General features: G+C 34.6%; 3 protein-coding genes across 7 annotated transcripts; 1 reads left to right on the top strand and 2 right to left on the bottom strand.

Annotated features, from left to right (window-relative positions):
- The first annotated feature begins 1,068 nt into the window (after positions 1-1,068).
- LOC111377838 (protein HESO1-like) lies at positions 1,069-9,616 on the top strand. Of its 2 annotated transcripts, none has more exons than XM_023000964.1 (9): positions 1,069-1,222; positions 2,683-2,889; positions 4,022-4,186; positions 4,909-5,084; positions 5,166-5,261; positions 8,043-8,112; positions 8,252-8,382; positions 8,559-8,669; positions 8,817-9,616. In XM_023000964.1, exons 2-9 carry the CDS (start codon positions 2,751-2,753, stop codon positions 9,330-9,332), a joined length of 1,404 nt encoding a protein of 467 aa, XP_022856732.1. In that variant the 5' UTR covers positions 1,069-1,222; positions 2,683-2,750; the 3' UTR covers positions 9,333-9,616. The 2 variants fall into 2 exon arrangements, with proteins under 2 accessions (XP_022856732.1, XP_022856733.1); XM_023000965.1 differs by lacking the exon at positions 1,069-1,222 and adding an exon at positions 1,474-1,494.
- A 1,142-nt stretch (positions 9,617-10,758) lies between these two features.
- On the bottom strand, positions 10,759-17,947 carry LOC111377840 (probable methyltransferase PMT11). The gene is made up of 9 exons (XM_023000966.1): positions 17,038-17,947; positions 16,657-16,806; positions 16,298-16,568; positions 15,390-15,500; positions 14,654-14,813; positions 12,240-12,497; positions 12,013-12,135; positions 11,584-11,661; positions 10,759-11,315 (listed from the first exon to the last, which is right to left on the bottom strand). The coding sequence occupies exons 1-9, from the start codon at positions 17,752-17,754 to the stop codon at positions 11,108-11,110; spliced, it is 2,076 nt and encodes a 691-aa protein (XP_022856734.1). The 5' UTR covers positions 17,755-17,947; the 3' UTR covers positions 10,759-11,107.
- A 1,194-nt stretch (positions 17,948-19,141) lies between these two features.
- Positions 19,142-23,979, bottom strand: LOC111377841 (BTB/POZ and MATH domain-containing protein 3-like). Of its 4 annotated transcripts, none has more exons than XM_023000970.1 (4): positions 23,411-23,978; positions 21,969-22,317; positions 20,924-21,234; positions 19,142-19,469 (listed from the first exon to the last, which is right to left on the bottom strand). In XM_023000970.1, the coding sequence occupies exons 1-3, from the start codon at positions 23,803-23,805 to the stop codon at positions 20,947-20,949; spliced, it is 1,032 nt and encodes a 343-aa protein (XP_022856738.1). In that variant the 5' UTR covers positions 23,806-23,978; the 3' UTR covers positions 19,142-19,469; positions 20,924-20,946. The 4 variants fall into 4 exon arrangements, with proteins under 4 accessions (XP_022856738.1, XP_022856735.1, XP_022856737.1 ...); XM_023000967.1 differs by having other exon boundaries at positions 19,145-19,469; positions 20,964-21,234; XM_023000969.1 differs by having other exon boundaries at positions 19,265-19,458; positions 20,964-21,234; positions 23,411-23,979.
- Positions 23,980-25,384: the final 1,405 nt, after the last annotated feature.

Consider the following 25,384-nt stretch of genomic DNA (forward strand, 5'->3'; position numbering starts at 1 on the left):
GAAAATTCATGACCTTCAACCTCATGAACCATGAATATGTAAACGTAGATATATTTTCATGCATGTACAGAAACGAGAACATATCTTATATGGAGCTAAAGGAAGACGAACCCAGCTAGATTTTCATCTACAAACAAAGGAAAATTACGTACTTTAAATAAATAGTAAGAAAATAAAAAAAGAAATACACAAAAAAAAAAATTATAAGAAGAACATACCCAAAATAATTGTTGCAACTTCTAGAATTTTCTTCTCCACTATTGATGACGAGAAAATACGAATTAGGCTAAAGGCAAAAGCGAATAATGGTAGAAGGACGACCTTTTTTCTTTTTTTTTTTTTTCAGAGAAAACAAGATTTTGGGGAGAATTCGTTCTACAAAACAATGGCTAGAATTTAGAAAAAGAAGGATTGAATTGATAGAAGAGTATTGTGCGAAATTTATGTGGTAAGAAAAAAAATAAACAGCACACGACATATTACTTCAAATGTGGGTCCCATTCATTAATGTTTGGACAACTATATTTTTTAATTCCCATATCACCCTTAACATTAATATAGTTATGGAAATTAGTGTGTAGTTAGAAAGTGAAGGGTAATTGTGCCAAATTGTTTATTAAATAGAGGGTATAATGTTACTTTTGATATCTCAATTATGTGGGAAAAGGGACAATCATCTAATAACTTTGCTATATACCTCGAGAATGCACGTTTTCAGATTTCAAGAAGTCAACAAAATCAACTACACTTCAATAAATCAAAAAAATCAACTACATTAATTATTCCTCACGAGAGGAGGTGGATGTGAGACAATACAAAAGCAAGAAGACGCAGACTATGCGGTCTCAAAAAGAAAACGTGGCTCATTTTGGAGACCAACCAACTGTAGTAAAACTAGATATGTAAATCGAGCAAGTATAAAAATCAGTATGACATGAATGAATAGTAAAGAAAGCCTCTCTTTTAAGAGAGTAAAGATAGTGAGGTCTCAAAAAGTTTTGAAGGATTGACCAGTCCTTTTTTTAAAATACCCCGGAACAATTCCTCGTTTACTTTTTGAAATTCAACCAAAATTCATAATTTTATATATACCACTGGAGTACTTAGCACAAAGAGAGGGAGAGAGAGCGTGCTCTCCGGCATTAAGCAAACCCTTGAATATTCTAATGCAATTGCCCATGGATTCTTTAATTATCTGACAGTCAAAGCCCTAGATTAGAAGGTCAGTGCATTGAACATTTCGGTCATCTTCTTTGTCTAAAGTTTTGAGAATTCTATTCCATTTAGTATCGATTAGGGTTTGAGTTTGAATTTTGCAGATGTGGGCCCCCCATTTGAATAGTAACACATCCACACACACACACACACTGAATTTTATGAATTGATTATCTGCTTGGTAAAATATGGGAGGCTTATTTGTTCAATTTACTGAAAGAAACTTTATAATATGTTTATTGCTGAAGATGATTTGAAGACAAAGGAAATGCAATTAAGGTTGCTGAGTGAATTTAAGAGATATATCTTTTGATTTATTCGTGCTGTGGTTGTCACTTTTGTTAATAGAAAGCAAAAGATTTGTGCAAGAAGCTATTGGAATATGATGCTGGTTGAAAACTATTTGTCGAACTACTTCCATTGCTTGCTAAACATTGTTTTCTTGATGGTTGCAGTGAAATTCTTAAATTTTGTTTTGTTTTGTATTACATATCAGAATGTTTAAGATTTGAGATTTTAACCCAACTTATGTTCTTGGTACCTTTCAAGATTTGTGATCTCATTGTTGATTAAGCTTTTATGTCATTATGGTGCAAACCACGAACAGATTCATTTCGATGATGTAAAGGATATTTGATTCACTTTGAGCGTCAACTCTTGTATACGTTCACATTTCATACTTTTTCGATGTATGTGTTCACATTTCCCACTATTTGTTACCTAACATATCAAGATGCATAGCAAGAATGACATACATAGTATGTTCTAGAAACTGATTTTCTGTAAAGAAAATTGTTATTTAGAAAGGTTGTGATTTTGGTTTTGCAAGCACTCGTGTATGATTACTCCTTTTTTTTCTCCCTTCACTGAGGCATTGTTTGCTTATTCTTTTTTCCCCTTCTCTCTCTCTCTAATAGGCTGGTAAACTATTTTTCCACATAAATCTACTTATCAACAGCAAGCACATTGAGTAATTGGGAAATGTGTTTTCTCAGTTATTGTTTAGAATGCTTTCACGATAATTGTTTATCATACTTTTACTTCATTGATGCCTTTCAAACTTTATTTATTTATTTATTTTTGTGGGATGGAACTTTAGTCCTTAATCTGCAGCATACAATACATTGAAGCTACGCCCAATGCATTTTACAGGTTTCTCTCTTTTTGATATCCACAGCCCTGTTCTGATGTTGTAAGTGACCATCTTGAAAATGCTAGGAAAAGAGCTTGTTTCACAAAATTTTGTCAAATTTATATTTTCATTTCGTTGGACTCTAAACTATACATCTTATACTCATTTTTGAACGAATTAACTCTTCAATATGTTGTTCTTCTTTGATTACTTGCTTGCTTCATAGGTTTTATCCTTTCCACTCTCTATAATGTTCATCGCTGGAGAAGAGCAAACAACCTTTTCTATGCCAGTTATACTTGTAACCATTCTCATGTTATTTCCTCTACATGCAGGGGACTTTTTTTACGTCCAAAAGGGTGACATGTAATCGGTGGTCAGCTAGCATTTTTTAGTACTCAAAATGAATGGATATAATTTGTTGGAGACTACACTCAGGGATGTCCTTCATGCGATCAATCCCTTGAGAGAGGATTGGAATGTAAGGTTTCATATCATTGACGAGCTTCGAACTGTTGTTGAATCCATAGAAAATCTGAGAGGTATATGATGCTTCAAAATATGTCATTTCTGGACATTTGGTTTAGCTTCCGTATTTCTTGCAAAAACTCTCGTAGTGTAACAATAAAGGAACCAAAATAAATTAAAGACTTTTGAGACCTCAAGTGGAGAAGAATTGGTTATTTGACAATCTCTAGGAGCCTAGTCCACTTTGAGGAAGAATTTGATCTTTTATGCTATACGGTTCTAAAGGCGAATCCACTTAACTGGGATGTTAAAGTAAATTGCTGCATTTAGCAAATACTTTGGCATGCATTTTTCTTATGTATAATAGCATAAGTGGAAAATGTCTTTGGACTAATTATAAGTATCTAAAAGAAAGTCTAATGCTTACTCCTTTTGTCTTCAACTGAGTGGCCTGTTATTATTTTGTTTAGATCGGCAGTCTTTCAAAGATATATTTCTCATGGATCTACTTGAGGTTTTAAACCCAAAAACCTTCTAGATGGTATTATTAAATTTAAATTTAATGTTGTTTAGGTAAGGATGTCCTCGAGAAAATATAGTGACATGGGAATCGAAAGAAAGTGCATCCAATACCTGCAGTTTGTTTGTCACCTTATCTATATATTGGCTAAATATAGTTGACTATTGAGCTTTATATTGCCAATTCTCTTTGATACAAGTTAGTGCTTTCATTCTAATATACATGTTTCTCCCTTTTACTGTTCCATAATCCTATGAAAAGGAGTGTCTCTCTTCTTGAACTTCTTCCTTCATCTATGTATTGTGGTTAAATTCTGGAAATTCTGGACTTGCTGATGCTCTAAATGATTCGTGTTATTGTTGTTTATATCAGTATGATTATTTTGTATCTAAAGGTCCTAAACGGATCTCTAGGTGTGGAAACCTATAAGAATTCAAAATGGATATCATTTTAAAATTAGGAACAATATATTGAGGTTGAACCAGTGATATTTCTCGAAGTAATATTTCTTTTTGTTGACATCATGTTCTGTTCTCTTCTCTCTAGTGGTTGAATTAAAATTCTTTCAGTTAAAAAATTTCCACAATATCTCAATTCAATAACAAAGTAAACTATATGCTCATAATTTAAGAATTTTTTGTTGATAATATTTATTTATGAGTTAAAGGCTCTGATGGTGAAAACAGGTGCAACTGTGGAACCATTTGGATCTTTTGCATCTAATCTTTTCACAAGATGGGGAGATTTGGATATATCGATAGAGTTGACTAATGGTTCATATATTTCATCTCCTGGGAAAAAGCACAAGCAAAGTTTGCTGGGAGATGTACTAAAAGCTTTGGGAAGGAAAGGTGATCTGCTGCTAATACCTCAATGTCTTTAAGCTGCTTCTTTTTCCCCCTTTTTTATTTTTATTTTATTTTTTTTTTATTTTGCACCTCAAATGCTTCAGTTAGCCATAAATTAGATTCATGTTTTCCTTTGCATTTTACTTTTGTAATTTTCTTACCATCACTGCTTGCTTTAATCTTTGAAAGCCACTCATCGCTGCCAGAATGATGAAGATTGGTCAGTTCATATTCATCAAGGCCTCTAAATGCGGCTGTCACATCTCCATGTGATAATGTATTAAAGTGAAATAAGAAAGAAAATAGTCACATCATACGCATTTCTGAAAAAGATACAAACCTAAAAAGATTTCTAAAGTGGTGGTTCGAAGCTACCATCTACTCTTGTGAAAAATTAGTGTTGATAGACAATAAAATCTGAGATAGATAACATGCTCAATGTGCTAAAAAAATAATAGATTTCTATAGTGGTGTCTCAAAGCTATTCTTGACTCATGAGAACAATTAATTTTGATAGCCAATTTAAATCTGAGGTACATGAGATTCTTGATGTTTCTCCCCGCTAAGCTATAACATGCTTTAAATATTTGCTGGAAGAATGAAACTATTCAAGAATTCTGTTTGGAAATGAAAACTTAAAAATGGCAGAAAAATAATGATGTGTTCGACATAATGCTAATATGCAAATTCCCGACTGAATTATGTCTCAATTCATTTGTTTGCAGGTGGATGGCGTAAGCTGCAATTCATCTCCCATGCTAGGGTACCCATTGTGAAGTTTGAGGGCGGATACAACTTCTCCTGTGAGATTTCAATAAACAATTTAAGTGGTCAAATGAAGTCAAAACTGCTATTCTGGATTGATGGGATTGATGGACGCTTCCGTGATCTTGTTTTACTGGCAAGTGTTCATAACATAGAAAGATATTGCTTATTGGAGATAAATATGCTGTAATATGATCATATGAATCTCCACGCGCAGGTGAAAGAATGGGCCAAAGCTCATAATATTAATGATCCAAAATCTGGAAGTATGAACTCGTATGCTCTCAGCTTGCTTGTAGTCTTCCATCTTCAGGTAAACTTGCTTGCCATTATTTTACTTAATGAAATCAGAAGAATATTTATGTATTTCTTGATGATTGTATATACATACCTACTGCTCTATATTTATACTACTACAGGGATGAAAAGAAAAGGTAAAAAATCTCCTAAATTAGGGGAGAGAGAAATCAGCCTACATCGGCCAAATTACACGCTATCTAACTACAGAAGAATCTTAAATATTGTACAAAGAATCAATCCTATGTATTTTTCGGATTTCTATATCTGTAAATGATTTAAGGGACACTTTCAGGGCTTCAGGGACCATGGTAGTCTGGAGAGGGATATGCTAGTTACTTTCCACTTCTGCCCCCCAAAAAATTAGTACCGTATAAACAAGTACAAATTGAAACTCAGCGAACATATAAGTAAAACCTAGGGAGTAAAAAGGAATAAATTCAAGGGAAGTATGTTGGCACAAAGTAGCACGATAGCTTACATCTTGAACATGTTTCAAGCTCTGATGGTCGGACTCTTCGAAATAGTTGGAGTACCCGTGTCGGATACGACACGACATGGGTATGGATATGGGATATGTGTCGGATCCTCCAAATTTCAATTGGACACTTTGTCGTTTTTAGGGGTGGGCGCGAGTCGGTTCGGTTTGGTTCTAAAGAGAATTGAACCGAATCAAAATTTTTGGGTATCTAGTAAATGGAACCGTCGGGTCCAAATATAATTATGGAACCGTTCGGGTTCGGTTCCGTTCGGTTCTGTACTATAATTAAATTTTTTAACATTTATAACAACATTATATAAATACAAGTAATGATACATTCGATGGTTTTGGAATGTCAGAGACTAGTAAATTACCTTGTTCAAATGATCGCTACGATCAAAGTTTCGGTCGGCGGAGGTTACAATTTCGATCGGAGGTCACAATGTCGGCCGACGATTGTATAGGTTTTGGAATATTAGCGAGGCTGCGAGAGTGAGTGCGAGAGTTCAGACAACGTTATGCACTTTAGTGTAGGTGTTTAGGGTTATTTAGTAGATTTGATCTTATTTGGCTAAGAAATGAAATAATAAAACGTGTAATTGGGCCAAAAATTAAAAAAATTAGAAATGAAACAAATTATTGGACCAAAAATTTGGATTTAGAAATCGTTATTTTGTTAATTTGTTTAGAAAAAATTAAAATTAAAATAATTTGATTTACTCAATATAAAAAAATTAGAAAAATTCGGTTCTTATTCGGTTCTTCGGTTCTTGGTCTAGAATTGAGAACCGAACTGTACCCGTCGGTTATCAATTCAGATACTCGTTCGGGTATTTAATTTGACAAGAACCGTCGGGTTCGATTTGGTTCGGTTCGGGAGATTTGCCCAGCCCTAGTCATTGTTGCTTCTTCTTCTTTCTTCATTCTTCTTTCTTTCTTCTTCTTTTTTTTCCCCCCCCGTTTTCGCTCTCTAGAAAATTAGCGTCGCCGCCGAGAGGGTGGAGAGAGAGTGATTCTAGGTTTTCCCTTCTTTTTTTTCTTCTTTCCTTTTTCTTTCATTTTTTCATTTTTTCCTTATTTCTCTCTTTGTAACAGTGGTTTAAGGTTTCGTTTGTATAAAATGAAAATGAGTTTCATATGATGTTACTTAGGCCATGTTTGATATGGCAACTTTTCCATGGAAAGTGGAAAAGATTTTCCCTTTTTCAAGTTTTTACATGTTTGATGGCATCAATTTTCTAGGTAATTGAAATTTCAACTTTCAGCCCCACGTGCACCTTTTCCATGAAATGGAGGAATTCATTTTCTCATGTATTAGGCGGTTTTTCATTTTCGAGGTTGACTTTTTTTTTTTAATTATTTTTTTTTAGGGGCAATAGAAACAGATTTTATTAACAATTGTAACAAAATCTTTCATTTTAGTAGACAATTTTCATATAAAACAAAGTCAAATGAATATCAAAAGATAGATGATTTTCTTGATTTTTTTTAATTTTTTTATTTTTGGCAACGGAAATTTTTTTTTTATTTCCAATACCAGTAAATTCTAGCCCTTTAACTGACAATTTTCATTTAAAACAAAGCCAAACGAACAAAAAAACATTTTTATTTCAACATTTTTCACATAATAGTTATACTAATCAAACATAATAATTTACAATTCCCAAAAAAATAATTTCTAGGTAATTCAATTCCCTGAAATTTATTTTCTTTTCACTCAAATTCCACCTTTACAATCAAACGGACCCTTAGTGCTCCATTAAATTCAAATTGCAAGTAAATCTCTCATTTTCTATTTTATATAACATTTAGTAATTGCCATAATTGAAAACTAAATCCCAAAATTCTATTTTATTCGTTTTAATCTCTTATTCAATACTCATTTATTTCTTTGTTAATAATTTATTTTGGTCTATTCAAAATTATATTTTTGATTCGTAAAAAAATTGAAGTTTGAATGACGTACCCATGTTCAAAATTTGGACTCTTTTGAGCCAAGTCTCCGTATCCTATATTTTAGAAAATAAAATATCTGACACTTAGATACATATTCGTATCCTATATCCGTACTTGAGTCCGAGCATCATAGATTTCAAGTGACTCTTAAGAAACATGCGAGCACTCTACTAAAATGATGTGGTACTTTTGGTTATCCTTCACAACCATCTTCGAATTACTTGGTTCTTTTGCCTTGATATGTATGCACATATTCCCCTTAAGATTTGTACAATCAGTCATATATACCTGTTAATATTATTTGTTTGTTACCAGCGTTTTAGTTTACTTTTCTATCTGGTTTCTCCTAATACATTGCAGACTTTAGAACCGGCAATTTTACCTCCGCTTAGAGAAATATATCCAGGAAATATGATTGATGACCTTACAGGTGCTCATTTGTCTTGATTTTTTTTAAAAGCATATGCAGCAGTGTTTATTATGGGGCATGTGCAAGTATTTATGTACAATAAATTTCTTAGTAGATCAATGTTTCGTTTATACTTACAATCTCCATCACTCTTGCAAAGGTGTGAGAGCTGTTGCAGAGAAACGTATTGAGGAGACATGTGCAGTAAATATAAACAGAATTAAATCTGATAGGTCGAGATTAATCAACAGAAGCTCTATGTCTGAGCTCTTTATTTCCTTCCTTGCAAAGGTAAAAATTCAGTATTTCATTTCCCCAAGTCAACATAGGTCACTACTGTGAAACGTGACCTTGTCATGTTTCACAAATTTTATGAGATACATTATAGATGCTTACCTTGAATATATTACAATAATGGAGTTGTTTCAGCAACATTGACAATCACTCTTTTAACTTTGCACTTTCAGTTTTTTGAAATTTGTTCAAATGCTTCTGTACAAGGCGTTAGCCCGTATGCTGGACAGTTGGAAGACATTAACAGCAACATGAGATGGTTACCCAGAACTTATGCACTTTTTGTAATCTCTCTCTCTCTCTCTCTCTCTCTCTCTCTCTCTCTCTGTATGTGTGTGTCAAACACGGGAGATGCTAATGCAACACAAGCGTGTGTTCCTGTAATAGTGAAATTTTGGTCATTTTTTAGTTGTGTTGTTAATGCCGCTTAGGTGGAGGATCCCTTTGAGCAGCCAGTGAACACGGCTAGGACTGTTAGCAGTAACCAGTTGATGAAGATATTGGAAGCAGTTCGGGCAACTCACCAAGTACTTGTCTCATCCAACCAAAATCAAACTTCTCTGGTTATGAATCTCGTCAGGCCACATATATCACATTTAGTGGCTAGAATGCCAGTTAGACACCAAGCACCTGCACAATCTATGCCAAGAACGACACCTTCTAGTAATCATAGCAGAAAAGGACTCGGGACTCACCAGCATTCTCGGAGAAAGCAGACTGATGGACAACATCAACAGCAGTTTCAAAACTTGAGGGTTGATAACAGTCAAAATGGGACAATAGCTGGACAGGTTCAAAACACCAGGGTTGACAACCAAAATGGGACAATGAATGGACAGGTTCAAAACACCAGGGTTGATAACAGTCGAAATGGGACAATGAGTGGACAGGTCAAGGCATCTCCTAGTCAAACACAGCAAGTATGGAGGCCAATACATGAAAGATGAAATAGATCTCGTTGGTTCTGCTTGCTGAGGTATAATACCATGTGCTTGGGGCCTAGACTTATTTGGTGACTTGTTATTTTGATATTTTATTTCGGGTTTTAAAGAAGAAAACGATGCTATATGCACTTTTTTGGTGCCCATATCATACAAGGAAAAAGATATGATAAATTTGCACACTTGGAAGAAGCACTCGTCCAATCTAACTGTGAAGTTTCATTGCTTTCCTTTCTTGTTTTTGGTTAGTTTTAATGCTTTTCTTTATTCCAAAGAACATGTTATTGATCTTTAATTGTGTTTAAACTGAGCCCTTCAGCTTTTGCCGAAAGTCAATCTTTTCTATAAAATTTGGTTTATCGTGCAAATGTCTCGTAAGAGTAGATCATAAGATTTTAGCAAGTAAATTTGCGACATGTTAACAAGTTGACGTATTTTAGATAAAATTGCATTATTACATTGCTTGGAGAGAAAATACTTGTGTTCTAATGTGTTTTCAATTTGTGTGTCTAAATATAAGTTGACATTAACTGGATTTAACATTTAGGGTCCGTTTGATTGCAAAGATGAAATTGAATTGCCTAAAATTGTTTTTCCTGAGAATTGTAAATTATTGTATTTAATTGGTATAATTTTCCACGTGAAAAATGTTGAAATAAAAGTGTTTTTTGGTGTTCGTTTGTTGTTGTTTTAAATGAAAATTGTCAATTAAAGAGATAAATTTTACTGGTATTGGGAATGAGATTTGTTTTCATTGCCAACAAAAAAAAAGGACAAATTTGAAGAAAATCATTTATCTTTTGGTGTTTGTTTGGCTTTGTTTTACATGAACATTGCCATTTAAAGAGAAATATTTTTTTACAATAATTTTTAGAATTTGTTTTCATTGTAAATAAATAAATAAATAAATAAAATGCTATAGTAGGTAAGAAAACCAATTTCCCACCACCATAAAAATCAAGAAAAGTCCAAACTTCAAGAAAACAAAAAATTCGAATTCCATGGAAGAAAATGTATCAAACACTAAAAGTTGGAAAATCCAATTTCAATTCCAATTTCATCTTTCAATTTCAATTCCACTCTATCAAACACACCCTTAGTTCAAGACGAGAGAGAATAACTTTTTGTCACTCATCTTTTAACATCTTTTTTTCTTATTTATTTAAATTACGTTTACATTCGTACAACAAACTTGTGTATTAAATTGTACATTCAGACGCGTATTACTGTAAAATGGGAAATAAACAGGAGCACACGTCAAAAATACAAAAAGCAGTTATCTGAAAATGACAATATTAGCACCAATGGTGTGTAGGAATGTTTTGTACCTGTTCCGGAGTCGTGCCTAAACTAGAACTCAACTATATTATGCATTATGCCATAACAAAACTTTGTAAAAAAGGGGGGAAAAAATTTTCAATTAACAAAATAATTCGATGGGGCCGTGTATTATTTATAACACTTGAACTGGAATTAGCACAATAAAGGAATTGCAACTATGCTTATATTTTCTTATAAACTTGCCTAACTGGACGAATACCCCCTCCTCCAGAGGGAGAGACTTAAAGAGAGGGCAAAAAGACAGTTGTTTAAAATGTGACGCTAACTGTGTCACATATTTCTATTTCACATTGCTAATAATATGCAGAGAATCTCAATTCTTATGCTACAAATGCCTATCGTATTTGGATCTATGCCATGTCGAGCTACCAAACTGCTCTACCCCGCGCTGAAGAGAAGAAGTGAAAACTAATAGACAAACACGAATTGAATGTGCAAGTTCAGTGCCGTAAGAGACGTTTATCGCATGTTAAGATCCTATAACTGGAGTGGGGGCCCTCAGATGTGTCTCTCATTGAGATGTGCCAACCCATTGCCATTCCAATTTCTTGAAGCTCATCCATGACTGCAACAGAATCTCGAATATATACACGTCCACCAGGTCTTAGGATCCGATCCATTTCAAGCATGATAGTAGATATATTGCATCTGAAATAAACAAAACAAATTGTATTTCTCTATCAAAAATAAGCAAACAAGTATCTGGAGCTTAAAGCACTGCCAGCGGAAAGGTGGCTCAAGATTTCAGAAGAATTAAGGAATAGTAGAATGCTTAAAGTTATGGCGTGCTAAAAAATCCGAGATCTCCAGTCCATTCAATACGGTGTTAACTTATTGAAAAATCTCCAGTTCTAGCTGACTTTGAAATCGAAGTAATATATATCCATGTAGCAGCAGGAGAGGAATTAATGAATACCTTTTCCGTTCAATGGAGAAGAGGCCAGCAGCATGCAGCAAGTCATAGGTTCGCGGGTACGTATCGAATGGTTCACACCTGGAAAATCGTGCACAATGTATTATGCATAAATATTCAAATTTGTTTGAAATACAAGAACAGATCCAAACCTACAAACACCACATAGACCATAACAGATACACATACTGACAGCAATTGAAGAAATGCTTTCAGATGTGAACGTCCGTCCGTCCGTCCTCTGATATAGTTCTCATTCACCCTAATTATGTGGCATTTTTTCAATTACATTACTTTCATGACTTTTTATCTTTTCTTTGCGAGGTCAGGTTATAGAGGCATGAGGAGAAACTGACCATGGATTACCAAATTAAGTGATGAGCATGCACCAATAACAGCAGCAAACAAATTTATGCTCGATTTAGTTCTTACCAATCGTGCATAACTCCAATAAGTCCACGGTCGTATATGACAGGTAAAGTATTGGGCCCACTAACAGGGACAACATTGAGCACCCAGCAATCTAATTTGTTTTCAATTAGTGCTGCTGCAAATCTGGTGGGAAAGGAATGGATTGGTTAATGCTAAATAATATTTCATGTCATAGTTAATTGGCAGAATGATAGAATAGGATGCAAGAAAACAAGTGAAAAAATTACCCTCCAAAGCCAGCTCTCATATCCAACACGTTTCTAAGTTTGAACTTTTTCCAGTGTAAAACACGAACATAGCCTCCAATTATTTCATGCCAGTATTTTGATTCTGCCCGGAATAGCTCTTTCCTTGACAGGTAAGCATCAAATTGTATGCTCTGGAGTCTATCTGGAGGGTTCTGCAAACGTGCAGGCCAGGCTGTAACAATTGAGCCATATCCTTCATCAGGCAACCGTGAAATACATGGCTGCATATCAACATACCTAACATAATTGGGAAAGGAAACAGTCAGAATGAGAATAGATTATTTTCTCCAGTAACAGAAAGTAGAACTTGGGAACTGCATGGAAAGCTCTTGTAACCACTTCAACTGTGCATAACCCAATTTCAACTGAATACAAAAGTCAAGGAAATTTGGGAGCCAGCATTACAAATATTCCATTTAAGTAATTGAATATTCACATTTTGACAGGCCTACCCTGATTCTCACGGTAATCCTCAAATCAAGAACCACCTTAAGCTAGGGCTGGACAAAACTCTCGAACCAAGCGGTACTTCTTAAGTTAAATACCCAAACGGATATCTGAATTGAGAATCGACGGGTTCGATTCGATTCTCAGTTCTAGATCAAGAATCTAATCTCTCTAATTTTTTTAATTTATTTATTTTAAATAAATCAAATTATTTTATTTTTTCTAAATAAATTTACTAACTAGTTAATTTAGCTCAAATTAAAAAATGTGATTTTTCTATTTCTAATTTTCAATTCAAAGCCAACTTAATCAAATTGACCTAAGTTTTATCCAAATCTATTACTCTACCGTAGTACTATTTCTATCACTCTGGAGAAATCGAATTGAAACTCGACAACGCCTCTTAAGTATTGTGAGCTCGCTATCTTTTCCTTCCTGTGATTTTAACAATCAAATCTATGAAGACTTCAGCAAAGAGAGACGTAAAAGACATAAGATTGGGCTACGTTATCTTTTAAAAGTTAAGATTGAACATATCATTAGTTGACTTAATGTAGTTTTGTAAATATTTAAAAATTTAATTATAATATAGAACCTGAAAACCAAACTGAATCAAATGGAACCGAACCCGAACGGTTCCATAATTAAATTTGGACTGACGGTTCGACTTATTAAATATTCGAAAATTTCGGGTCCGATTCGATTCTCATTAGAATCGAACCAAATCGGATCATTTCCAGCCTACCTTAAGCTATTAAGACTTGAGCCTACCACTCACTCTTCTAACCACTTTAATTGAGATCATATTACTTTAGAATAAGTGCTTTTTTAGGTCTACAAAAGACATGCCAATGTTCTTCCCTTAGTTTATCCCCAAGTGTGTCATCTCTACTTGTTAGCATAGAGTTTCATTTCTAACTTCATCCGTAATAGTTAGGGTCAAATGTTTTTAAGCATGACAAGTATATTGCTGTGGAAGCTAGAGCATAAATAAAATATAGGAGTACCACTTCTTGTCCACTTACTCATTACACAAGCACCAAATGTTTATTACTTTCTCGTGTCCTGTCAGATGCTGTTATACATCCACAACATTAAGCATCTGCCAAGCTATAATTTGATGAAGTACAAAAATGCAGTAAATTCCTTGGTAATTATTTGGGATGATTAAAAGAATAAAACACATCCATGCATACAAGAATATGTAACAATACTAAATTCTATTAGGGGAAGTTCAAGTTTCTATGTCTGGTTTCATTGTACAGACAAGTTACAAAAATTATCTTGGACAGCGATATGTACACATATTCAAGATCCAAAATATCTCAGGCCCATATCTGCCTATATGGTATCAGATCAAGCTAATCAAAATATCCTCACAGCTGCACCATCACTGATCTATAATGAAGCAGGCGTACCAGTTTTAGCATAATTTCCAAATCTTCGTTCTAAAGTTTATGGGTCAAATAATGCAATAAATGCAATTTCTGCGGATAAAACACTAAATGATGCCAATATAATATCATATTTAGAGATATTTTAGAATCAACTACTAATCTCTTCAGTACAAATTCTGAGGTAGGAAACATTTTCTGCCTCCCCTCCTGTAGGTACAAAGAGAGAATGGATTACCTTAACCATACCCAGTCATGTTCAGTCCTGGCAATGAGACAAACAATGGACCATCCATTATGTCATCAGAAATGCACAGGATAGCAAACAGAGAAGAATATACATGGTAACAGCATTGTTATGGAATCTATCTCTTGCATAGAACCCCTCTCCTCTTGTTGATTATCGTGCAGATACAATCACATAACAATTAACAATAAAAAATATATAAATGAATGAAAATAAGAATATTCTTGAACTGGGCCATGTATTTTGATAAATCATATGAAAAAGGGAAAAAAACAGGAAAAATAACAAAATGATGGAAGATATACCAAACATTGTCAGGATCATCATTTGGATCACATAGTGGTGGCTGGGCTCCTTCCTCACGGCTCAAATAGCAGCTGTTATTTAAAGGCTTCTGCCATATCGCAATGTATCCCTCCTTCTTTACTAGTGTCCAACAGAGACGATTGGTAAGGTTAACCATCTCTAAAACGAAGAAAAAAAGAAACTGAATTAATAAAAATGGGAATTGCTCTACTTTGGAGAGTTGTCAACCTCTATTGCACAGACAATTCAACTAGAGTAGCCATTGTCATTTTTTTCCTTTATCAGCAACAATATATATTTTTTACTTAAAAGTTATTATTGAATATCAAATAGGTACTCATATTTAAGATATTTCACAAGGAATAATTAATAATAAATATAAAATTAAATTTATACTACATAAATGAACAATTTTAAATAATTTTATCATGTCAACGACGTGTTGTGTCAGTACTTTTTTGAAAGGTTGCGTATCGTCGTGTCCGACATGTGTCCGTGTCCATGCAACATAGCTGCCAGCTGTACGTAATTTATGTGAAATTCTAGGAAATAAATTCAAAATAATACTTCATATTCAAAATTGACATAAAATCAGGTGAGTAGCAGAAAGTTGAGGGATACAAGATTCCCATGTATGTGATCAGAAGCTGATGAACTGTTAGGCTCTGATGCAAAAGTACTTGTAAATTTTCAAGGAAAAAAATTCTCATTTGACAAACTTTCAAGTATGCATACCTTCCCATTGTTCTTCGAGAACAGCTTCATGTTTATAAACAGGCTGTGCAGCCCAAGCAAAATATCCTCCTGCACGGAGCATCCTATTGACCTCAAGTAGCAAAATTCCATCTTCACCACAACATATGAAAACAAAGACACAAATGTGAGGTTAATATCAACAATTATTAAATATAGCAGGGCTTTTGAGACCACAAAAACAAAAAGTAAATATCCTTATCATAGAACTGTTACACCAATATCATGAAATTTTTCAATTGAGCTACGTTACCTATCCAAGTATAAGCCAAACTGAACATTACTTAGTCTAAGAATTCTTGCAAGGATGATTAGTAAGCGTCAATATATCTTCAAATGATGCTATATTTTCCCTTCTGGAAAAGCAAGAAACGAGATGTACAATACATTTTATAGATCCTACATCCTAAATCCCAAAAAATATAATTGTCATTATGTTATTGTTAGAGATTGCAAATGACAGCATTCAGAAATCAAGTCCCATGATGGGAACAAAAAGTGCAAGTTTAGGTTTTAGCATTTAAAAATGAATTTGAAAGAAATTCCTTTAAATAGTTACTTGGTCACATAGTTTCCTGAATTGTGTACTACAATTCACTGGGCTCCAGTCGGCTGGCTCGATGAACTAGCAGAACAATATAGAGCTCCAAGAACTAATTTGATTTCCAAAAGTGTAAGATTTCATCAATTTAAGTACCAATTAGCATTATATAGATCATATAGAAATTTCAGTTCTGCATTGTGTGAATATTTTAAAAGTGTAATAATTGAGCTTGAAGTAAAACAAGCAAAGATCATTGTGAAATTACAGATAATGGCAAGGGGAGGCTACTAAGTGCTAACAGACAAGTATACTTAGATAACATCAGACATGGAACAAAGCACCATACCATCCCGTGTCCAATTAATTCTACACCTTGAACAGTGTATTAAGTCAAATGCTTGACTTGGATACAATAATCGCCTTGTTGCAAAAGCTGCCACCATTGCAGGCACACCACGCTCAAGTGCAAATTGAATTTGGTTCTCATGAACATCTTTTGGAGCAACAGACAAGGTGAGAACGTTTCTTGACAACAGATAGGCACCAAAGCTTGCTACACCACAACCAACATCCAAAGCAACTCGGGTATGTCGGCCAAATGCAATTTGAGGAACCATCTAAACAATATGCAAAATAGAGAATTCAAAGCCCATTTCTTTTAGATTAGTGTATAAACCATCCAAGCAATCAAGAAAATATCAACACCTTTTCAATCTGGTCCAAGTACTGATCTGCCCCATGTATGAACTGTGTGCCACCTCCAGGAAACTTGAACTTCCCCCTGTTAATGATGATCCAATTCTGACCCCCTTTATCCTCAGCTAAACGCGCATGAGGAACATTGCTGAACCAAACCTATATATTGTAAGAAAAGGCCATAAAATGCTGAAACAATATTTCTCATTTTAAACTTGCTAAACTAATTATTTTATTTATTTGAAAAAACAAGCACCCTAATAATCATTAAACGAATTGTCCTCGTATATAACAATCTAACCAACATTTTCAGAAAAGAACAATAAGATGACAAAATATATTATGCTGAAAGCAGAAAAGTAACGTCATTCAAGCAATGAAGAAGGTCACCTCATCTCGACTTTTCGGCCATGGAATAGGCGTTCTGTATCCTTTGGGAGCGGGGACCAAGCACTTCAATTCCTTCCCCTTCTGAGGACAATGCCGCTCGAATTGCTCTCCCCTTTCTGTGGAAATCAACTTCTTAATCGCCTCCTCATTGTCCAAACAAGGTATGTACTCCCTCATACTCTGCGGGCACATGGGAAACTTCGTAACCCTAACCCTAATCTTATCCCCCTTACCATCGCTCGCTAAACCTTCCGTCTCATTTGCCTTCTCCCAATTCTCCACCACCTCCGGATCATACTCCCCCACTTCAAAATCCTCCGTCATCACCCCGTTCTCATCCACCACTCCCATCCTCTGCACAGTCGGTGGTGGCGGCGGCGGAGCCGGAGCTGGAGGCGGAGGAGATACCGAATTCAAGATTTTTTGGCCCTCTTCTTGTTGATTTCGCCCGGAACCAACAGGAGACGAAACGGGACCATTTAAGATTAAAGACAAATCAAAAGTTTTGTTGAGGTTCGGGGAGAGGGCAACGGAAGAAGAAGTGGAAGTTTTGGAGATTTGAGAATTGAAGAAAACGAGTTGCTGCAAAGACCCATCTGAAAAATGCTTTCCCAAATAGAAAAAAATGGCAGAAGTGATTAAAAACCCAGAAATTTTGATCCAAGTGGCTGATTTGAACAGATGTGATGCTCCTCCTCCATTGCTCATTGATTCCATATCTGAATGAAACTTCTCGAAACCCTTGTTCTTGATCCTTTAAGGATCTGAACAATGTAAGTATAGAATTGTTTAGCTTGCAAAGTGTGAAATAATTTCCACTGTTCACGGATCCTATGATTGTGAGCATACGTACTTATGGGGAGTGGTTTGTCACATGGGATGTATATTTCTCAAAGGTCAAATCTGGATAGATTTCTGTGTCACCGTAACTTGCCTTCTCCTCTACCAAAAATTAGTAATAATGTTATTTAGCAATATCGAGGTTACAATCTCGGCCCATGTGACGTTAATATGACATTAATTTCACATTTTATTCAATCCATCAATTAGCGTCACCTCAATTAGGATTACAATTTCAATGGAACAGCAAAGCATTGTTCTAAAATTATCCCCTATTTGATTATCATTATTCGGGAAAACGAAACAATGTTCCAAATAGTGATTTTTAAGAAAATTTGTGATTAAAAAGTAGATAAAATTTTTAAATTTACATATAAAATATTTTATTATATAAATATACAATTAAAAATGAATATGTCAAAAAACGTTTTAAAATAATAATTGTCAAACAAGGACTAATAACAACAAAAGATATTGTCATAATTCTATCTTTTTTCTCTAACTTGATTTGAAGGACCAAAGGAAGTAAGAAAATACCAAGAGGTGTAAACTAAAATGAAAAAATAAAAATAAAAATGAAGAGTTGTTGATTTCTCTATTTTATCTATTTATTATTGCGCATAAAATCTAACAAAAAGATAATTAAAATTTTACTGGAATAAAATTATCACGGATAAAGGGTGTGAAGAGAACGAACTTGAGATAGTTTAATAATCCGAATTGGGAAGTATTTTTTTCCCTTGTAATTGTTTTTCAGATTTTATGAGATTATTTTTCTTAAATGTGGATCATTAAATTAATTTAGAATTTTTTCATTTATTTATAAACAATATCTATTTTATTTCTTTACAATTCTTAGAGCAGGGAAACTTCGAGAGGGCTGAAGTTTGAGCAAGGAAACTAAACCTTTATTTGATAACTATTAAAATGAGCTTTGAATGGTAATTTTTCAAAAAAATGCGTGATTGAAAAGCTAAAAAAGCAAAAAGAGTTTATACACAAAATATTTTATTGTAAGAATGAGTGATTGAAAATGAATTTGAGAAAAGAAAAATTGTTTAAACCGTTGTTAAAAGAGAGGCTTAAATCACTCAACTCAATACAAAAGAAATAGCCATTCAGATTTTAAAAAGAAAAATAAATTAAATGGGAAAATCTTCGTTAATTAATTATTTATTCTTTGAAATAGATTTCGATTTCATTTGCAAAGTGGGACTGGGACCATCCAATATCACAGGCGACCAAAGAGTCGGGTCGGGTCGGGGAATGAACAAGAGCAAGAAGTATTAGAAATAACTTGTTCAAAGAAACAAAGCTGAGACTGAAGATTAACTAGTTTATAGAATTCAACACTACATTTTCAGTCAGTCATCACACCAGACTAGTCTATACCCGTCTACGCACACGCCTCGCATCAGGGTTTAAAGATTCGATGGCACCAGCATCGCCCGCCAGATCCACCCCAAAGATACTGCTCCCACTTCTTTTCTTATTTGACTTCTCATCCACTGATGCAACCGTTTCCAGCAGCTCAGACAACAGCGACGGGCAGCTCTCTTCCAAGTGTCTGAATCCTTCTGACTGCATCACCGCTACAACAAACATCCACGTAATTCTTAGCAAATCAATCATATTACATGTACATTATCATGTTAAAATCAATGTAAGGGAATGAATGTACATTTAGCATTATTATTAGCAAATAGCTAAATCAAACGCAGTACAATTCAGTTCCATCAATATGGACAGATCCATTCACAGTAATGTTCACCGGTGAAAAAACCATATTATTCTTGAATGCTATTTAGCAACCCCACAAGAAACAAAGAAGAAAGGTTCACACGCTATTGCATACAGTTGCGCATGCATTTAGTGGGATGTTCCCATGTGCCAAATCACGGGCAACTTCGAGCAAACGCTTTTTGTACTTCATCTCATTGGAGTCAAGGGAAAATGATGGAAATTGTTAATGGAATTTTGGCAAAAGAAACGTGCCAAAATATACACACTTAATTTAGGCATAAAAATAAATATACACAGTAATTTAATTTGATTTATTCTCTCTGAGGCAGAATATAAACAAGACTGGCCCACTTGTCGTCGTTCAGTACTTCTGTCAAGCAAACTCCAGAGCAAATTGGTTGTAACTTTTACCCAGTAAAACTGACTTTGTAATCTTCCCAAACACTGCCCAACAATTAATAAATTCAGCTGTGCTTTCATCAAATTCCTTCTAATTAGGGAGTATGGTAGGCAGTACAAACTTTTACAAAGGCACTGCTACTGCTGTCCTAGAGGAGGGCTCATTGAAATAAAATAATAATGGAATATTTACTGGCTTCCTCCTAGACTTTTGTTCCTCTACTATAAACCCTAATACTCAAAGGCAACTGCAACTAAAGATTAAAGACAAATATTTAAATGATATACTAGATCAGCTGGTTGCATCGTATGAAAGCAAGTAGCGATCCTGTGTCTAAGTCTCGCTGCCACCCATTTAAACAAAATGTGCATGTTAACAGCCCCACGTGAGGGAGCTTGTTGAACTCTGCCTACCCAGTTAAATGAATTCTGCATGTCTAGGATGGAAAAAATGATCTCGTCTATATGTGAGGGAAAATGTTGAAGACTATTTAAATGATATACATATGACCCTATCTAACGGCTTAAACTTTTAGATAAATTAGTTTAACAGATCTCACAGAATAAACTGAATTATTAAAATATGTTTCCCTACCCCACCCATTATTGTCTTTCCTGCTAACTACCACCCCCATAACAGCCACCAAAAAAAAGGAAAGGAAATAAGAGTCACCAGAAAAGGAAGAAGATAGAAGAGGAAAACTCACTCAAACTGACTCCATTATTCACTACCTTCTCAAGTACTAAATTAACTATTCACATTTCTTTAAATACACACTACCAAGAAAAATCCCAGTGTCTTGTACATAAAATATTATTAGCTGCTTCAAACATTCTTCAGATATTTTCATTAGCATTAAGATTATGCCAGCAGATAACAGACAAAAAGTAAAAATAAAATAACCTGAAACATTGCACCGCTCAGATCTATGGACTACACGCACCTCCCAAGTTTGTTGCTGCAAATTTCAGACAGATGGCCTTGAGCTGTGGACAATGATGCTGTTCTGCCAGGGAAAGAGTGGTAGCCACTGTTTCAGCACTGACCTCTTCACACAATTTTGCTTCACACAACTGTTTCAACCTATCTAAACCAAATCGGTCAGAAGCAGCCAACAAATGCTGCATCATGATTGCAGAAGTACAGGTAGATGTTGAGCCAGTGATTTCATCTAAATCAACAAGATTGTCAGAGTAGATAAATTGGAGCATTGCCTGCAGAGAGATGAAAGCCCACATAAATCAACCGAGCCAGATAAGATAAAAGTGGAACACAGAGGTGCATGGTATGTTGGCCACGTTTAGTGATTTATCGAGTTTAAGATAGGACCTAGTCTGATGTTGCTAAAGAAAGTGTTGATTTACTTGGTGACTAACAAGAGAAAGTAAAAAATTAAAAGAGACAAAGAACTGTCTTTTGGTCAATAATTCAGTCTGATAAACATAAAGAATTTTCAAGTTCAGTCTGATAAACATAAAGAATTTTCAAGTTTCCCGCCAGATTCTACTTCCTTTTGGACAACCACATCTCCTATCAATAAGCACTGCGCAGACCCAAAAGGATAATAAGGAGCTATTCAACGTCCATCTACTTTAACACACTATTGAACACTTCTTCCCTACTGTAACCTCAAAATATGTGAAGAAGAGGTGCTAAAATTGCTTTGAATAAGGCCATTCTAGAACATATAGAGAAATAGTTCAATAACCTAAGGATGCTCGTGGTTTACTTTCAATAGTACCTGCAGAACACAATCTCACAAAATCACCTCATTTTGATCATACAGAACACCAGTTGTAACAATTGTATAAGAGTATCACGCAGAGGGACAAGTGTAACTCAGAATAGCAAAAAACCTTTTATGAACCGGAAAGAATATTGTGCATCCTGATTTTCAATTCATTAAACAACAATGCTTAATATTAAGGAAGAGAAATAAAAATATTACCTTGAAGATAGAAGGTTCAATATCCTCGAGTTCTACCTTGTCAGCATTAGGATTTCCAACAAGTCCAAAAAATTGGGCTCTAAACACAGGAGAACGTGTAGCAAGTATCAACTTATGAGCCTTGAATGTCTCTTCCCCAACCTGGAAAACTATATCACATCCAAGTTCAGAATCAAGCAGGTACGTGAGATTTTCACCCATGTCTGATGGCGGGACAAGAACATTATACAGTTTGGGTCCCTCAATACGAGTTCTTACAACTCCCACAGTACAATTCATGGCAAGGCAATCGTCCTTTAAAAAATCAGAAGTTTCTAAAGTAGTCCTTCTGAAAAATCGTTTGTAACCCCTGAAAAACAAGCAAGGATTACATGTGGGCAGCAGAATGAAAGTTCTTTTGTAACGAAGGTTCATTCACTTTATCTTGCAAAAGTAAATTTAAACAAATCAAATGCATTAATATTAGGAAATCAGCCAGATTCTTCCTTCTAATAATCACCATTCTGCCATACTCTCAGTTCAGTCCTCATATTCATGAAAACAGAAATTCCATTGGAAACCACAAAATCAAATCTGAGTCCAATGATACAATGCTTTTAGCTCAATCAAACCAAATAAATTTGAAACCCTAAAACTACATCCCAGTCTGATGGCACAATTTTGATTCAATCAAGCCACGTCAAATTGAAAACCTAAACCATGATTTTTGTTTGCAACTACCTTTTTCTTACAGTTAAAAGATTGCTTGACTAATGTCAAATATTCTAGACACAAACACAACAACAACAACACCAACAACACCACCTCATTTTTCCATTTAAAATCATTTTACAAAATGTACTTTAATCATACTGTGCAATAACCTTACTGAAAACTATGTAGTAGCCCTCCTATCTGGAATCCTATTTGAATAAATTACTCTCAAGCAATGATGCACCGATATGGACACATGTGTCCACAACACGTCGATTAAAATCTTTAAAATTCTTCATTTATATAGTATAAATTTAGTTTTACACTTGTTATTAAATTTTTTGTTGAAATCTTTTTAAATATGAGTGCCTATTTATTATTTATTAATGAGTTTGAGTTAAAAATATATAATATTTTTAATAAACAATGAAAAATGTTTATGATAGAGTGTTCGAGGAGCGTCGGTATCGACACGTGTCCGACACGGATACGCTACCCTAATTGAAGTGTCCGTGCTACATAGCTCTCAAGTCACCAACATATGCATATGTAATAGATAATTACACGAGACAAAAAAAACTATTGAATGAAAAATAATTGCATCAGAAATTGAAATTTCACATAATTAACTTCATTTCACAAGAAACCCCCCAAAACCCTAATTCAAGAAATTACTCACAATTCAGAATTACAGTTAAATTTCCAAGAAACATAAAATCAAGAAATCAGAAATCCCTCGAAATACGTACCACATGCTTCCCCTGTATTTAAGAGTGTAGGGTCCACTCTCGAGGGCCCGATCAAAATGGCTATGCACCTTGTGTTTCCCTTTCCCACTCTGATCCAACAGCGTCAATTCAAATAGCGCCCTCACATCAGTACCCTCACTAGCAAGCGCAATAAAAACCGATACATACATGGATGAATCCTCGGGGTTTTTCCCATCTGGGTAGAAATAAATTGCCCATTCGTAGCCACCTACGCTGAAGGTGTCAGATTGAATGTATTTTCCCGGGCCCATGCCCTTGGCCAAAGAGTAGCCGCGGATGGTGAAGTGGTGGGATCCATTAACAGTTTCGTTTATGGATTTAGAGGATGAGGAGTCGAGGGAATTGGGTCCGGGATCGTTGGAGTTCACGATCATCTCATTGGGATGGAAAATACGAAGGAAGGGGAAAATTGGGATCTGTTACGGGGAAGGAGAAGGGAACGGAAAATTTTTGCACGATGGATTTGTGGAGAAAATTTGAGGGAATTGTTGAGGGGAATTTTGGGGTTAGCGTTCGGGAGACGGGGATGAGTAATGATTGGATCAACGGGTTTAATATTAATATTAACGTAAAAAACTGTAGAGAATATAATTGTTAAATATAATTAATAAACGTATAAAATTTAAGTTTGAAATTAATCGTGTCTTTCATTGTATTACCAACACCACTCGTACCCCCTTGCTGTAAAGCACCACAAGTCAAATTGGCGACTCTGATGCAGGAAAATTGAAAATTGGACGGTACATAATTATTAAAATAATAATAATAATAATTATAAGTTGGTTTGATAGATGGATGATTTATCGACTAATCAACATTGCAAGTTGGACAGTCAAATTTTGACATCATTTACATCTTCTCTGTACTTGATTGATGTTGTAGCATGACAATGGACAAGAAATTTGATTGTTGGATAATCATGGTGTCACATGTCCTAATTTTCTTGTTGAGTGCCATCATCAATGTTGCGGTGATGCACGTCAATATGCTAATCTTGAATCGTGTTTTATTAGGAATTGACGTTGGTTTCACTAGCCAAATAATTTTATCAAGTTGGTTTTAGTTCTTTAATTCCTTTAAGGAACTCTTTTACTCTTCGTGTTAGTTTAAAATCAGGATAAATTTATGTAACTTTAATTTGATTCTAATTTTGAAATTAAAAAAAAATTATAAATTTCGATAAATCGGTATATGAATCGGTGACAATTATTATGTGGTTGGACAATAGGGATTATAGTTTGGTTTTCTACTATTTTGTGCTAGCAAAAAAATTATAGAATTTAATGTTTTTTTCCCAAAGCACTAATGAACAATAGAGAGACATTATGCAATTCTATCTCTACGAGACTAGAACTCTAAACCCTTTGGAATTTGAATCCTATAACTCTTTTAGATTTTAAATTCTAGAACTCTTTGGCATTTGAATTCTAAACCTTGTATGATTAGAAAAAGGGGGGGGATACATAAATACAATACTGTAAGAATACAAATTCAAATTTAACAGATTCGTAAAAAAAATTTCAAGTGTTAAATTATAATAACAATAATGATAAAATATAGGGATAATTGCAGCAGAGACCCCAAATCTTTAAAATATTTGCAGACTTTTTCATACCTTCAATTTGTTGCAATCGTCACCCCAACCTTTCGAAATGTTGTGGAGGGGGCCCTTTTGGAGGTTTTCATCTAAATGTCTGTTGGTTGACTAAGAAATTTGACTTTGACAAAATTTTTAATAATTTTAAAAGAATAAAATAGTAACTTTCCATTTACTACATTAAAATAAGCTAAAATTTAAATTAGAAAAGAAAAACCCTCCTCTTTTTCCCCCTCGCTCACCCCCACACCCAAACTCCCAAGAATCAACATCTGCTCCTTTTCCCAAATCTCTACCATGCTATCTCTCTCTTTTCTCCAAATTGATATATATTAATTTTAAAATTCTACCTAAAT

Source organism: Olea europaea, unplaced genomic scaffold, assembly GCF_002742605.1.
Source record: "Olea europaea var. sylvestris unplaced genomic scaffold, O_europaea_v1 scaffold1731, whole genome shotgun sequence".
Taxonomy (NCBI): domain Eukaryota; kingdom Viridiplantae; phylum Streptophyta; class Magnoliopsida; order Lamiales; family Oleaceae; genus Olea; species Olea europaea.

Excerpts from the sequence above, each read along its gene's own strand:
- LOC111377838 (XM_023000964.1), top strand. The coding sequence starts at position 2,751 with ATGAATGGATATAATTTGTTGGAGACTACACTCAGGGATGTCCTTCAT. Across the intron at positions 4,187-4,908 it reads AAAAGCTTTGGGAAGGAAAG|GTGGATGGCGTAAGCTGCAA; the intron begins GTGATCTGCTGC and ends ATTTGTTTGCAG. Across the intron at positions 8,670-8,816 it reads CCAGAACTTATGCACTTTTT|GTGGAGGATCCCTTTGAGCA; the intron begins GTAATCTCTCTC and ends AATGCCGCTTAG.
- LOC111377840 (XM_023000966.1), bottom strand. The coding sequence starts at position 17,754 with ATGGAATCAATGAGCAATGGAGGAGGAGCATCACATCTGTTCAAATCA. Across the intron at positions 16,569-16,656 it reads ACTTGGACCAGATTGAAAAG|ATGGTTCCTCAAATTGCATT; the intron begins GTGTTGATATTT and ends CATATTGTTTAG. Across the intron at positions 12,498-14,653 it reads GATGATCCTGACAATGTTTG|GTATGTTGATATGCAGCCAT; the intron begins GTATATCTTCCA and ends CAATTATGTTAG.
- LOC111377841 (XM_023000967.1), bottom strand. The coding sequence starts at position 23,805 with ATGATCGTGAACTCCAACGATCCCGGACCCAATTCCCTCGACTCCTCA. Across the intron at positions 21,235-21,968 it reads TTGAACCTTCTATCTTCAAG|GCAATGCTCCAATTTATCTA; the intron begins GTAATATTTTTA and ends ATCTCTCTGCAG. Across the intron at positions 19,470-20,963 it reads TGCAGCAACAAACTTGGGAG|CGGTGATGCAGTCAGAAGGA; the intron begins GTGCGTGTAGTC and ends TGTTTGTTGTAG.